Source organism: Ctenopharyngodon idella, chromosome 15 (genome assembly GCF_019924925.1).
Source record: "Ctenopharyngodon idella isolate HZGC_01 chromosome 15, HZGC01, whole genome shotgun sequence".
NCBI lineage: Eukaryota > Metazoa > Chordata > Actinopteri > Cypriniformes > Xenocyprididae > Ctenopharyngodon > Ctenopharyngodon idella.
This window is the reverse complement of record NC_067234.1, coordinates 26,593,234-26,609,070: the sequence shown is the minus strand read 5'-3', so window position 1 is coordinate 26,609,070 and position 15,837 is coordinate 26,593,234. Positions and strand designations below refer to the sequence as shown.

Here is a 15,837-nt window from a genome sequence, read left to right as displayed (position 1 = left end):
AAAAGTTAAACTTCTAGCGTCTAGCACTTGTTTACGTAGAAAAGCAGTGAAGAAGCAGCACAGAGGAAAGCAAAAACATGTTCTGGGTGAATGGCCCCTTATACTCTTAAAAAAACAACCATGACCTTGAATGTATTTATTTTGATTCCTTTTATAGGGGCGTCCTCTTGTACCTGCATAGGCAAAAACCGTGCGTTTCAGCACTCGGATGGGTCATGCTTGTGTAAGACCGGTTTTGTCTTCTACGATCAATTGGACTTCAAAAGCTTCACTGCAGACAGTGAACTGGACTGTCAGCCTGAGGTAAGATGTGTACTTTAGCTCCATGTCTCTTTAATATAACTGTGATAAGACAGTAAGGAGCTCTTCATTCTGTGAAGGTGAAGAAGCGCTGCTGGGCAGGTCAAGTGAGACTGGCCTCTACGCTGGATTGTGTCATCCCATCCACCTACTCCTGTAATGTTACGTGTGGACCTCAGGGAGGGACGTTGGATGTAGGGATGGGCATGTAAGTTCACATACTACACAAAGTGTTCCAATTAGGAGTCTTTTACAATACACTTTACACTTAATATTGATGTTTATGCTGAATACATAAGACCATTCAAAAGTTTGAGGTCAGTAGAATGACCTAGGTCAATAGTAATCATTTTTAGATCATATATATATTTATTTAGTAGCCTTCAAATAAGCAGAATCATATACAGTCAGCTGGTCATTAACACAAAATAAACCCCCTCAGGACAATACAAGACCACACTGTCTGGGTTTATTTTGCGATAATGACCGCCTAACTGTACATATCCCTCACATAATGTGCTGCCCTTCATTAAAACTTTAGCATGAGAAGTTTATGTGATGTTTTTCTGCAGTTGTCACTGTCAGAGGTACGTGTCAGCGGAGGAGCTGTGTAACTCTTCATGCATGTCCACACTACCGGTGCTCTCTGCCAGATTGGATACAGAGGGACAGTTGCTGCTGAGAATCAAAACCACAGATGAAAGCAAAACCTGGAGCAGGGTGAGTTCTGGACCTTATCATCTATGAGGATTCATTATTATGCATCAGTTGTTAAACTGATAGAAGAGCTTGTGCTTAGAGATGTGAACTCATCCTAAATGTAACTTTGTTTCATTCCTCACTCAGAGTATGATAAATGTACTAGGACCTGATGTTCACGTAAAGAACATTGGAAGGATCCACTTCGTCCAGTTTGCTCCCGAGGGAGTGTTTGGTTGGATTTTAAAAGACCCTGTGCTCATTGACTCTTTAATGTCAGGTAAGCTGACAGTGCTTTTGCTCACCACAATGTTTATCTGACCTACAGACTCAAACATTTTGCCCAAGCATCTTTAAGTACAGGTCCAAACCCACACTTGATAAACTTGTATGTCTTTCATCAAGATGGTCCAGACATAAAACTTTAATGCTTATGGTATTTCCTTTCAGAACCAGTTGAAATTCTGGAGAGAGATTACAGGAGGAGAAGACATGCTGATCAGAATCAGGTTTCAACGCCTCTTCCACGGATTCCAAATCCCATAGCATGTCTGTCCCCAAACGACATGCTCATCTTTCAGCTCACGATCAACCACACTGGTATGTCTTTGGTAAAAAGTGGTAACCTTAAAGGGCTATTTCTATCTGATTTAACCCATAAAATGAAAACATTAATGAAATTAGGTTGATTCAGCAATATTAAATAATGTTTTTGACTTCAATAGAGTACCTCAGGGATGACGTGTTTTGTAGGCAAAACCCGGAAGCGAGTTAGCGTTTTAGGACTTCCGGTTCCATCGCCCTGAAGTCAATGGGTTTTTGCTAAATCGCCTGAAATAAGGTCTGTGGTTAACAAAGCCTCTAAATATTTTCACGTTTTGATTAATGACATAAAACACACCAGTTATAACCCGCTTGTGATTTTTTTTAAACCTTTATTGTGTCTTAAAAACGGCGGTTGCTAACAAATTGCTAAAAAGGACTACTTCCTTTGGCGGGGACTTTAGACGTCATCATGACAAACAGGACATTTGGACAGCTTTTCTCATGAAAAAGTGGATAAGTATTCATACACAGCACAGATCATAATCAGCGAGCGTGTTTTTAAATAAAGTTGTTTTCTAAATAAAGTTTGAGGAAGCTTGGTGGTGGTGACGTTGATCCGCGACCATGGTGTGCTGTAGTCCGTTTATAGCCTACTGTTAGCTTTTTATATCTGATGACTTTATTTAGGCTTCAAAATGTATAAATGTTGTGTTAACTTGTAAAGATTATCTTGATAGACAAAACGTGTAAGTGTCATAACCTTTGTTAAACACAGAGCTTATTTTTTGTGATTTTCCAAAAGTCTATGGGAAAAATGCATTGGCTTTTGATCGAGGGAACCCGTGCGCCGCTAACTTCTGGGTTGGCCTACAAAAACACGTCATCCCTGAGGTACTCTATAAAACCAGTTAAAGGTGCACTATGTAATATTGACAGCTAGCGGTTGAACTGGGTACTGTGGTCCAAATTCAAAAATATCGGAAAAAGTTTGTTTCCCCGACCCCTCAATCCTGATGTTCACATGAGTTGCCAGATTGAGTAAACGCAACAAAAGTGAGCGTAATTGACAATGGAAAGTGGCGAGCCTTACAGTTTGCAGTGCTTTCAATGTTTTTCTTGCCAAGAATTTGCGTCCTCTGACCCAGTTTGTTTGCTGACTTCCATCGCTTCGTGTTCCGCCAATTGGCAACTCGGGGTGTGAAATACTATTGGGTAAACTGTCACTGGGCGGGATCACACAGACCAAAACAAAAACGGATATTCTGACACAGAACACACATTTAAAAGTAGAACTGGCTGTAGCATTGTTTTTCAGAGAAGCAAGTATGTGAACTTAGCATGTTTCCTGTCATTCTGTCAATTTAGACCGCCACCACAGTCACTTCCCAGTGTACCAGAAGGACCACCTATTCAGCAGTAACCCTGGTTGGGATTTTGGGGCCTTCAGACGTCTAGAGCATCTCGTCATACACACACAGCTAAATTCCAGCAGGTAAAACTAGATAGATATATTACATCTTGCTTTCAACAAAGATCTGCATCTGATCTTCATGCGATTTGTCTTATTAGATTTGCGCATGTGTTCATGGAGCCGGGAAAGTATGTGTTCCTTGATAACGCAGTGCCGGAGTGGAGTCTGATAGTAGTCGTGAGTGAGCAAGGCTCTGAGTGCAACCCCACCACAGCCTCGTTCCAGCCAACGACCCCCGCACAGCTAGTGCGACATGGGATTGTCAAACAACACAGCTTAAACCTGCTTCCAGACTGGGGGCTCATCACAGGTGAACCAAGAAGAGGAGCTTAGGGTGCATTTGAAACAAAAAGTTGCATTTTTCTTGCTAACTGGAATGCTTAACACACTGTGCTTGGTATTTCTCCATAGGGATCTTGTCTCTGCTGGTGTTGTTGATAATAGTGTTGACAGCCTCTGCTCTTGTCTTGAGGCCTAATCGGTCCAAACTCATCGCTCAAGGGAGGCCAAAGCCCAAGTGGCGCAGCTTGGGTGAACCCAGTGTTCCTATTGAATATGTTTATTATACAGACAGGTAAGTCAGCTGCTTATTGCTCAGGTTACTTGGTATTTGTTACAAGCATGTTCACTAGAACGTACAGGAATACTGGGGATGCACCAGTATTTCAATTCTGATAAATTGCTAAAATCAGTCTACAAGTTAATTTACCTTATGAAAATAGATATTCATTTTGAGATTTGCGAAAGATCACATTATTACTGTTATTAAAGATTAACATTAAAGGGGCTATATGTAAGAATTTTCATGTATTAATTACTATTTTATTGACATGTGGACAGCTAGTAATGAAATGTAAAAAACGAGACCTTCCTCAATTTCTTAGGTTTTTATGAAAGCCTGTAGACTGATTTTTACGTTAAGGGCTTGTATATCGGGCCTTGAATCACGTTCCGTTTCTTGTACGTTACATGTGCAAGCACGAGCATTAAGTTGCTGGCCGCAGTTCACTTAACGGCCGCCGGTGTCACTAACAATAAGGGTTTCTGACTACATATAGCCCCTTTAAGTCAGCATTAAATAATGGCAAATGTAATGTAAAAAATGTGAGAAATTGTACAAATATCAAATATTGACCAATATACAAATCAAAGTTTGGGGTCAGTAAGATTTTATTTATCTTTCCTTTATTTTATGAAAAATACAGTAAAAAAAAAGTTATATTGTGAAATTTATTATATTTTAATATATTTTATAATGTATTTTATTCCTGTAATGGCAAAGCTGAATTTTCAGCATCATTACTCCAGTCTTCAGTGTCACATGATCCTTCAGAAATCATTCTAATATGCTGATTTGCTGCTCAAGAAACATTTGTTATTATCAGGTTGCAAAACAGTTGTACTGCTTAATGTTTTATATCCGTGATACATTACCAGATCTCAAAATGAATATCCATTTTTCATATCGTACATTATGTTGTGATGCCTAAGTTCACTTTCAGCATTTAAAGCGATCAATACCATACTGAGCACATGGTGCAGTTTTGAGTGTGCTTGTGTTGTGTTGTAGTTTGGATGGCTCTGAGGCTCTAGGTCTGAGAGGGGTGGGAGAGGGAGCAGAATCAGAGGAACCTGCTCTTTGCAAAGGAGGTAACAGACAATCATCTGAAATGTCGGAGAGCTGATAAATATACAAAAACTCTTCTGGTGAATTCTGTCAAATCACATATTCAACCAACATGTGAAGGTTTCAGAACTACACTAATGGAGCTGGAGGAGTTTAATGTGAAAACACTGTATGACAAGTTAGAGGATCAGAATTTACATCTGGCATCCCAGCTGGCAAAGCATCGCAAAGATACACAGGAGTTTTACAGGAACATGTGCCAGCAAATTGATGCTTTGAGGGTAAGACAGAAACAGGAAGACAAAAAAATCCATTAAAATTGAAATAAAAAGATAACACAATCAGTCTCTATAACTAATCAGCTTTTGCATCTTGTATTTAGGACACACTAGAAAATATGGAACCCTCAAAACTGAACCAATTGAAAAAAATACTAGACAATGAAGCTCTGATGAAGAGAGAAACTGCTCATGGTGAGACAGCAGTTTACTTTAACTTGGACACTTTACATGTGTTTCTGCATTCTTATCAGTCACAGGTCAGTGAAAGTATTTGTGTTTCTACCAGAGCCGTGGATGGGGCTGATGGAGGCTGTGCTGAGATCTTTGGAGGTAGTGATGTGCAGGATGAATGGGGAAGTCTGGCAGCAACAGGACAGCACAGCTATAAACAGCCACAGAGACACCCGAGAGAGTGAACTTCCCACCAGATACATTCAGGTTACTTATTTAAACCCATAAAACAACACAGAGCCAGTTTATAAGCTATGAATGTAAATAATTGTATTTTAGTGATATTAAAGGGATAGTGCACCCAAAAATGAAAAATCAGTCATTAATTGCTCAACCTCATGTCGTTCCAAACCCATAAGACTTTTGTTCATCTTCGGAACACAAATTAAATCTTTTTGATGAAATCTGAGCGCTTTCTGTCCCGTAGACAGCTACACAACTGACACTTTGACGATTCAAAAGTTCATAAAGAGATCGTAAAACTAATTCATGTATTGAGTGGTTTAGTCCAAATTTTCTGAAGATACATGATCACTTTATATGATGAGCAGATTGAATTTATGTCTTTATTCACATATAAACATTCATCAACTCACACATCAGTTGTGGTAAACGGAAGCTCAAGCATGTTTGTTTGACGTGTGAGAACCAATGAGGTTCAGTCTCATGTGTTACGCAGCACGTTTGAGCTTCCGGAAGAACCAATGAGGTTCATTCTTGTGCGTTACGCAAGAGGTTTGTTCTCACTCGTCAAACATGTTCGGTTGAGCTTCTGTTTATGTTTACTGATCAATGTTTTTATGTGAATGAAAACCTAAAATAAATCTGTTCATCATATAATGTGATCGAGTCTCTTCAGAAAATTTGGACTAAACCATTTAATTCATACGGATTAGTTTTACGATCTCTTTATGAACTTTTTGAAGCATCCAACTGGTAGTTGCGAAGCTGTCTATGGAGGGACAGAAAGCTCTCAGATTTCATTAAAAAGATCTTCATTTGAGTTTTGAAGATGAACGAAGGTCTTACAGGTTTGGAACGACATGAGGGTGAGTAATTAATGACAGAATTTTCATTTTTGGGTGAAACTAACCCTTTAAAGGGATAGATGACCGAAAAATTTAAATTCTGTCATTATTTGCTCAGTCTTGAGACAAATGTTGTTCTTTAAATATGATGCTCATATAATGCTATTATCATTTTATGATCAGATCGTATCTTGCTAAAAATAAAACTGAAATTACAATATTATTAAAGCAAATTAAAATGAAAACTGAAAATATAAAAACAAAAGCTAACTCAAAATAGTAATAAATACTATAATAGTATATAAATAATACTAAAATAACATTGCATCCTTTTTTAAAAAATCAGTTAATTTAGTTCATATAGCCAGTTTGAATGATTAATTTACAAATGATACACTGAATCTGATCCGGACGCAAGCTTACAGCTTTTGTGTCCCACAGAGGGAAAAAAAAGTCATACAGGTTTGGAACAACACGAGAATAAGTAAATAATGACAGAATGTTCATTTTTGGGTAAACTATCCTAATACGTATTTCTGTATCATTTTACAGTTTTCCCCTGCAGATATGTCGGAGTTTAAAGTGGGTGTTGATACAGAGGCAGCTTCCTCAGATCCAGGTTTGACCTTGTTAAAAACCAGTTTGCAACCTTTCACTTCAGGGCTGCTGCTGTGCTAAAAGTACATGCTCTCATCTGTCAGGTCAACAGCAGAGCACCATCCCCTGTGTGAGTGAAGAGGATCTGGCCAAGTGTGTGTCTCTGACGCCTCTCTCCAAAACACTGCAGGAGATAAAGGAATCTCTCCACACTCTTGCCCAAACGCCCAGGACAGAGGACGGTCAGTACACATTTGTGCTTTTGGACTCAGTATTTAAAGGGTTAGTTCACCCAAAAATGAAAATAATGTCATTTATTACTCACCCTCATGCCGTTCTACACCCGTAAGACCTTCGTTAATCTTCGGAACACAAATTAAGATATTTTTGATGAAATCCGATGGCTCAGTGAGGCCTGCATAGGGAGCAATGACATTTCCTCTCTCAAGATCCATTAATGTACTAAAAACATATTTAAATCAGTTCATGTGAGTACAGTGGTTCAATATTAATATTATAAAGCGACGAGAATATTTTTGGTGCCCCAAAAAAAACAAAATAACGACTTATATAGTGATGGCCGATTTCAAAACACTGCTTCAGGAAGCTTCGGAGCGTTATGAATCAGCGTGTCGAATCATGATTCGGATCGCGTGTCAAACCGCCAAACTGCTGAAATCACGTGACTTTGGCGCTCCGAACCGCTGATTCGACACGCTGATTCATAGCGCTCCGAAGCTTCCTGATGCAGTGTTTTGAAATCGGCCATCACTATATAAGCTTTTTTTTTTTTTTTTTTGGCGCACCAAAAATATTCTCGTCGCTTTATAATATTAATATTGAACCACTGTACTCACATGAACTGATTTATATATGTTTTTAGTACCTTTATGGATCTTGAGAGAGGAAATGTCATTGCTCCCTATGTAGGCCTCATGGAGCCATCGGATTTCAACAAAAATATCTCAATTTGCGTTCCGAAGATGAACGAAGGTCTTACGGGTGTGGAACGACATGAGGGTGAGTAATAAATTACAGAATTTTCATTTTTGGGTGAACTAACCCTTTAATCCTGGTCAGTGGGCTAGAAATGCATTTCGAATGTCAATGAACTAATTAAATTATACTGATACATAACAAAATAACTTAAAAAATACAAATATAAAATATATTCTATTTTATATAAATATACATAAAAATAAAATATAATATTATATAATAATATAATATTTTTTCCCCTCACAATTGTCTGTTTTGTGTGCTATGTAAGGTTTCCTAAATGTTTCCGAGTTTTGTAATGATCTACATTTGCTTCCTTCTCCTTCAGTAATTATCAGCCCAGCGGAGAGTGAACCATCGCACCTGATCCCTGTTGCCCTTGACAACCTTTCCCCTCAGCATTTCGCAGTCTTCCTGTTTGGCTGCCATGTTGTGCGTCTGTTGAGCAGAGTTTGTGACTTCCCCCCTGTCATGCTGCTGTTGGCCAGGACGGTGCCAGTCTCGCACTGTGATAACCTGCTGGCCTACTGCCATAAAGACTTCTATTATGACACAGCCAATCAAATTCTGTACATCCTAGAGAAGAAGGTTCAAAATGCTGGCCAGTTCATCTCCATTCTCGTGCACTCTATGGCCTACATAACCTCAGGTAAGAGAGATTGCTCTATCCTTCCATAAAGAGATGTTTACTCTAGTCAAAGATCTCTAAAGCTTTTTACACCTTTATTTAACTTGTTTACGATGACAGTCTGGCAGGAGGAAACCAAAAATATACTGGACAAACACTACCGTTCAAAAGCTTACCAAGTCTGTATTTATAATACAGTAATATTGTGAGATATTATTACATCAAACCGGTGGTCTTCACTATTTTTTTCATGCGAGGCACACTGATAGGACAAAGTCAATATGAGAGCCACTTTTACTGCAAAGTATCAAAAGTTACATCCAGTACATGAAAAAATACTATACTAATTTATAGTAAATACTATAGTGTTTTTGAACCATACTCTAGTAAATTGTAGTAAACTGTATATAGTATTTACAACACTTTGTTAATGAATGCTACTGCATACTGTAGTATTAACTATTGTGAACTGATAAACTGTAATAAATACTTAAGTATACTTTAGTTTTTACTACAGTAAACTATAGTGTATTGTGGTATAATATACCATATAGCTGTAGAAAACTATTGGGTAATTTGTTTATATTACTATAGTTGTTATTAGGGATGCACCGATCCGATATTCAGATCGGTATCGGCTCCGATACTGCCATTTTTGCCGGATCGGGTATCGGCCGGACGGGACCGATCCAAATCCGATACTGTGCGTGTACTATTCTGTGTTATTGTTAAGCTCCACAAAAGGCACAAAAACATAACAAAGCACCATAAAGTTTCTGTGCACTATATTCCAAGTGTTCTGAAGCCATTCCATAGTTTAATTTGAGGTACAGATAAATATTTAAGTCGTTAAATTAAAGTTCACGTAAATGCCTCCCTCCGCTGCGGCTGTCAGTCACAGCGCTTTATGCTGCTCTGTATGGGAGCCGTTCATATTATAATACTTTTGCACAATGAAAGATTGTTAATAGCATTTTTTTGTTTTGTCCTATCTATCATATGTTGCTGCATCATTTTAATTTTTATATTTTAATTAGACATTTAATAGCTTCTGATTTCGTCCACATTTTCATGTTTATTCACAAACTTATAGGATAAACAAATAGGCCTAGGCTATGCATTTATTTATATTATGAAAAGAAAGTATTTTGAAAAAAAAGTTAAACAAAGTCTGCGTCACTTTTCATTTTTCATCTTTCATCTCATCTCAACACTTTTTGAGGATCGTGAGTGACACGATCATCTCTTCCTCTTTGCTACTTTACTGAAGGAAATAAACATGAATGAACATCAAAAAAATATGTTGAAAGATACAGTAGCTTACCGAAATCTGTAACACGTCTGTTGACCATAAACTTATAGTCAGCAGCAAGAAAAATAAAACAAACTATTTAAAACAAAATGGATTAGAAACTTAATTATGTAAGCATAAGTATTATAATATAATATATAATAAAATGGACAAACTGGGTGCGTGTAATCAAACGCATCGTTTTCATTTTATTCTGGAGACTGAACTCGCGCTCTGCTGCCACACTGGAGCACAACACTCACCACCTACTGGACAGGGGTGGGAATTACAGTTACAAGTTACATAATCTGTCAAAATGACGGACAGGCTGCAGATTTTTTCCGTCACTGCTAAAAAAAAAAAAATCAATCAATGACGGAAAATTTTCGGTTAACGCGACCTTTGAGATTATATATTATATACACGCCACATTACCGCCGGTGACACTCCACGACCGCGGTGGCGCGGTTGTCATGCCGACCGTCACAGCCCTAAGTGAGGCATACAGTTTATTAGGTAATTTAGCACTTTTCTTATTACTTGAATATCGGATCGGATCGGATCGGTATCGGCCGATACTGAATCCCAGGTATCGGAATCGGTATCGGAAGTGAAAAAGGCGGATCGGTGCATCCCTAGTTGTTATATTACCACAACAACTATATAATTACCACAACAAATTCATTCAAGCACTTTACTATAGTATGGTTCAAAAACATTATAGTATTTACTGTAAATTACTATAGTATTTTTTCATGTGTTAGCATATCTGCTTATCAATCTGTCATCCCTGAACATATATGCAATGTAATAAATACAAAAGTCGGGAAAAATCGTTCTTTATCATTTACCAGTCAAATCTGTAATTGAGACAAGATGATTTCCTTAAATGACAAAAAAAAGCAGGATTACCTTAATGCTGGGATGAGCGAAAGATTTGTAGCTTGTTGTTGCAATCCTTGTGAGGCATGCAAGATGTTCATTGGTGAGGCAGTTTCTCTGTTTCCTCTTTATAGTGTTCATGTTTATAGTTTTTCGGATTTTCTAGTATTTTAAGTCCTAAAGTGAGCAGGATATATTACAATGTAGCGCATGGATTCGGCAGGTTTGTATTCGTGGGCAGACGGTCTCTCGGGGGATGTGTGGCGCCCTCCCTAGCTCTACAGCGCCCCACAAATTTCCAGCGTAAATCTGTGGTGAAAAATGGAACTGCAGCGCGCTCTCATAGAGAGCCATTGGGGCAGATTTCTGGCTGCCCCGCTCATTTTCACGTTAGGTCATACTATTACAGTATTATTTACTGCCATGCGAGCCACAAATTAAAGCTTGGCGAGTTTTCTATAGTAACTGTTTTCTATAGTAATATATTTTCAAATGTTATTTATTCCTATGATGGCAAACTTGCATTTATTTGAAATAGATTTTTTTTCTTTAGCCTACTGTCGCTTTTGATCAATTTAATGCATCCTTGGTGAATAAAAGTATCGATTTCTTAAAAAAAAAAAAATTACTGACCTCAAACTTTTGAACAGTAGTGAAAAAATCATTAAAGATACTAAGACAAAAAATAAGTCAATTAAAATATTCAAACAAAAAATAATATAAAATAATTAAAAAAAAAATAAAAAATGCTTATTATTTTTATAAAAGCTCAGATAGAGATATAAGTATCACATTTCAGTGACATCTGCAATGTATTCCAAACATAAAAAGCGTCAAAATTAAAATTTAAAATCTTTTGCCATTTACATTTTTACAGGTTCAAAATCTCTCGACTTCATTAAAGCCTTCCACTTGGCCATATCGGCATTAAGCATGCAGTTGTTTCATCACTCTTTCACTGAAGACCAGAGAAAAGGAAAGGTAAGGCACCTGTTTGAAATATACAGTGCACAGCATAAATGAATACACCCCCTCTGAAACTTAAATAGCCCACTGAATCATTCTCAGATTTAATGCTGACAACAATGAAACCACTTGGGAGAGAACTGTCAGGAGACTTGTCTTAGCACAAAAGAGGACAGTGGCACAAGAGGATTACCAAATCATTGCTTTTAGTGTGAAAATATAACAAAAGTAACACAGAAATTCAAAAACAATGGAATTGTGACAAGGCACACCTTCATTTTAAGCTTTCATTTAGCAATGAGTGATTTTTTGCTAGACAAAGAGCAGGAGAAATACCAAGCGAGTGTCTCAGAGCCAGCAAAAGCTATTAAAAGAGTGACTGTTTATCTCACAGAGTAAGATGCAGCCTGCAGAAGTGACATGCATGGTTGTTGTCCACACTGGAACTACCTACTGTAGCCAAAGCACAATAAAGTCAATTAGTCTTTTACAAGGCCCATATTTACATTTACAAAATATAGACTTCTGGGAATCTGTACTCTGGTTTAATGAGACCAAGTCAACCCATTTGGATCTAACAGCATCCAAACTGTTATGGTGCTGCTAGAGGAGGAGTACAGTGAGAAGTGCCTGGTTCCCACAGTAAAGTTCAGTGGTAGTAAAGCTCTTATATAGGGATGTATGAGTGCTGAAGGTGTGAGGGAGTTGTGCTTTATCAATGCTGTCATGAATTCGCACACCACTGTGTAATTTAATACACAAACTTGAAACAGAAGATGTTACCCTTTCCTCATTCTCATTGTTGGGCATTTTTTCAACATGACAAGGAGATGCGTTCTCCCAAGCTGAAAAACCTTCTGTGGACATGTATTGCACTCAATCTTAACACTCTTGAGCGCCTGTGGGGGATTCTGTAGAGACGAGTTGAGCAACACTTCCCATTAAAGATCAGAGCATTTAAGGAGGACATCATCCAGGAGTTAAACAGGACAGATGTGACATTTTATCATGAACTTGTACACTCTGTGCCAAGAAGGGTTTAAAAAGTATACTTAAAATTATGGAGGACATACTAATTACTAGAATATTATACATTTGTTGAATTAAATCTAAAGTGTACATATTTCTGCAATCCTTCATTTAAACAAGATTGGTGAATGTACATATTTTACAGATATTAATGACATAAATTTTTCTGTTTTTATTAAGTATATGTTTAATGCATTTCAATTTTGCCATCTTTCCATGAATTGTATTAATGGTCATTAAGAAAATACATCTTTTGTATTTGTTCAGAGGGCGTGTACTCATTTATGCTGTGCACTGTATATATGAAATCCAGGGAGAGCTATAACAGACTTTTTCACATGTACATCCATAGATGGATGAAGAAAACACACCGGATGCCTTTGGAACATTAGTAGAGAACTTCTTCAGTGTAAAAATACCTATTGAGACCCATTTTGCAGAGCACCTGCTGGCAGAGAGGTTAGTATCAAATCTAAGGTGCATTTGATTTTTAAGAACATATTAAAACATTAAGAACATTTTAACTCAGTTCCTCAATTGATTTTAGACTTCAAGTATATAAATACTTCAAGTTGGAACAGCTCCTCCAGGAACTAAAACCAACTCTGAAAGACAGACATGATGGTGAGGGATTGATTGTATTAGAAGGGTGCTTAACAGAAAACATTTTTAGCCTAGCAAATAGCTGGGAAATGAATAAAATGTTTGGGTCTTTTGTGTACATTGTTGCAGGACGAGGGCAAACTGGCCTAAAGACTCAAGTCCCAGTGAGTGAAGGCACTTTTGCATCTTATGTTTTCTTTTTTCTGAAGAGTATACAGCTATGGAGATGTCCTTTTTTATCCTCTACCTCTGCTTCAGGTGCTGTGTGTGGAGAGAGAAATAAACAGACTTAATGAAGTTTACCAGCAGCTCTCCTCTGAACTTCACAGGGCAACGCACATACGTAGCCCACCGGAGAAGAAGTTTGACAAACCGCTACAGGTAAGGGCCAGTGGAGACCCCAACAACCCCCACAATGTGGGAGGGAGTGCCAAATGCATTTACATTGTAAAATGTATTTCTCACTCCTTCTGTCTGTCTCTCACACTCCCTACACTTGCAGGAGCAACAGATAATGCTGGAGCTACAGAAGTGTACGGTGGAGCAGAGGCTGAAGGAGATGAGAGACAGACTTTCTAAACTGAGTCCTAATGAAGACAGAGCAGCTCAGAAAGACAGCCAGACACCCAGCAAACGCAAACCAGACAATACAAGACCAGAGAAACAGACACCTGCCGCAGGGAAGTCCAGCAACAAGAAAAAGCAGAGCAAGCATATGGACAAAGATGAGGAAAAGCATGTGACTGCGTGAGGAAAAATGTTTGAAAATGGTTATTATTATTATTATTATTATTTAGATTCTAAAAACACAATGAATGCGAAACTTTTGTGACACGGTCACAGCCAGTCAGAAGATATTTAATGTTTAATGTACAGGAGGAGCAGGGCAAAATGGCATAGAAACAGAAACCAAAATGTCCTTTTACTTGTGACTTGTAGATGTCATGGCTGTTTATGACAAAAACTTACATGAAGGAGATAGAGGGGTTGGACAAAATAACATGAACACCTGGGAAATAGGCAGTATTTCTTTATTAGGTGTTTAATACAGCTTCCAACCTTATTGGAATAGATTAATACAACTTTTGAATAGTTTCCAGTTGAATGTTGTTTATCAGAACTTCTGTCAGTTGTTTCAGAGATGTCTGCTTCTCACTCTTCTCTCCAAAATTTCCCACAGTAGTTCGATAATATTCAAGTCAGGTGAATAAACAGACCAGGGCAGATGATTATGTTCATGTTAGTGCTCCAACCATCCAGGTTTTATGATCGTCACACCATCTTTTTCACATTTTAGCAGTGGTGTTTGAGATTAAATTTTAGCAATTGCAGCTCTTTAATTGATGTTGGTTTTGTGAAGTTTTCTGTGTTCAGTTTTTGTGGAAACATGGTCTTCAGGGTGAATATTTAGCTTTGCTGTCACTTTGCTGCAGTTGTTCTGTGTTGTTTGGACACAATCGTTCTTAGTGTTCAAAGGTCCTTATTATTCACTTTCGGTTTTTGCCCTCTATTCTTCTTCGCTGATGTTCATAAAACACACAATTGGGCTGTTAAGGTTACAAATGATAAATGGGCTTTGAAGATTTCACACATGGCTTGTAACCACTTATATACAAGCTAGAGAATATAAACAACAAAAAAGATGAATAAAAGGTAATCGCAATGTTTGCTTTTTCACTGTAGCCTACACAAATGATATTAACCCCTATATTAATGGGTGTTCACTGTTCACATTATTTTGTCCAACCCCTGTAGCTTTTTCATTAGCTTGGATGCAGTGTTATGCTTTATTTTATTTTATGTTTTTAAATTGCCGTTAACATATACATATAAGCTATTTACAATATACCTTTCAAAATTTTGGGGTCGATAAAATTTTATTATAAAATGTTTTTGAAGGAAGTCTCTTATGCTCACCAAGGCTGCATTTATTTGATCAGTAATTCAGTAAAAACAGAAATATTAAAATTGAAATATATTTTAAAATGTATATTTATTCCTGTGATGGCAAAGCTGAATTTTCAGCATCATTACTCCAGTCTTCAGTGTCACATGATCCTTCAGAAATCATTCTAATATGCTGATTTGCTGCTCAAGAAATGTTTTTCATGTTGAAAACAGTTGTGCTGCTTAGTATTTTTGTGGAAACCGTGATGCAGTTTTCAGGATTATGTCATTAATAGAAAAAAAAAAAACAGTATTTATTTAAAATAGAAATCATTTGTAACAATGTAAATGTCTTTACTATCACTTTTGATCAATTTAATGCATCCTTGCTGAATAAAAGTATTAATTTCTTTAAAAAAATTCTTACTGACTTTACATTAGTGTAGGTGTTTTTATTTAGTATTTATTTTCATTTTTGAACATGATTGTTAGCCCTAAAGTTAGAAAAAATTTTGTTTCAGTACATTTATTCTAAAAAAGTATCTAATTTCTTATGAGTCAATCTGAAAAACATGGACAAAATGTTACTAATTAAACACCTTATGCTCTTCTGAGCAGTAATATATGTGACATACTTTGTTCTCTGTTTTCCAGTCAGTAATCTAACAGTTCATGCATGCTCATGCTCTGAGCCGGGCTAAACTCTATTCCTCTAGAGGGAACAGACTGTGAACAGATTGGGAGGGGTGGGCAGTAGCTATCATCACCCGCT

General features: G+C 37.4%; 1 protein-coding gene across 1 annotated transcript in view; it reads left to right on the top strand.

The window, feature by feature from the left end:
* Positions 1-15,688, top strand: part of si:ch211-286b4.4 (multiple epidermal growth factor-like domains protein 6) — a 30,908-nt gene extending 15,220 nt beyond the window's left edge. Inside the window, exons 28-48 of the mRNA XM_051863316.1 lie at positions 158-303; positions 381-508; positions 873-1,020; positions 1,147-1,279; positions 1,450-1,599; positions 2,911-3,037; positions 3,115-3,326; positions 3,428-3,590; positions 4,587-4,666; positions 4,764-4,924; positions 5,026-5,116; positions 5,211-5,362; positions 6,736-6,802; positions 6,885-7,022; positions 8,108-8,428; positions 11,458-11,561; positions 12,928-13,034; positions 13,123-13,199; positions 13,308-13,342; positions 13,437-13,559; positions 13,681-15,688. Of these exons, the coding sequence (XP_051719276.1) occupies positions 158-303; positions 381-508; positions 873-1,020; positions 1,147-1,279; positions 1,450-1,599; positions 2,911-3,037; positions 3,115-3,326; positions 3,428-3,590; positions 4,587-4,666; positions 4,764-4,924; positions 5,026-5,116; positions 5,211-5,362; positions 6,736-6,802; positions 6,885-7,022; positions 8,108-8,428; positions 11,458-11,561; positions 12,928-13,034; positions 13,123-13,199; positions 13,308-13,342; positions 13,437-13,559; positions 13,681-13,929 (2,912 nt within the window). The 3' untranslated portion in view covers positions 13,930-15,688. The remainder of the gene's footprint in view (positions 1-157; positions 304-380; positions 509-872; positions 1,021-1,146; positions 1,280-1,449; positions 1,600-2,910; positions 3,038-3,114; positions 3,327-3,427; positions 3,591-4,586; positions 4,667-4,763; positions 4,925-5,025; positions 5,117-5,210; positions 5,363-6,735; positions 6,803-6,884; positions 7,023-8,107; positions 8,429-11,457; positions 11,562-12,927; positions 13,035-13,122; positions 13,200-13,307; positions 13,343-13,436; positions 13,560-13,680) is intronic.
* The last annotated feature ends 149 nt before the right edge of the window (positions 15,689-15,837 follow it).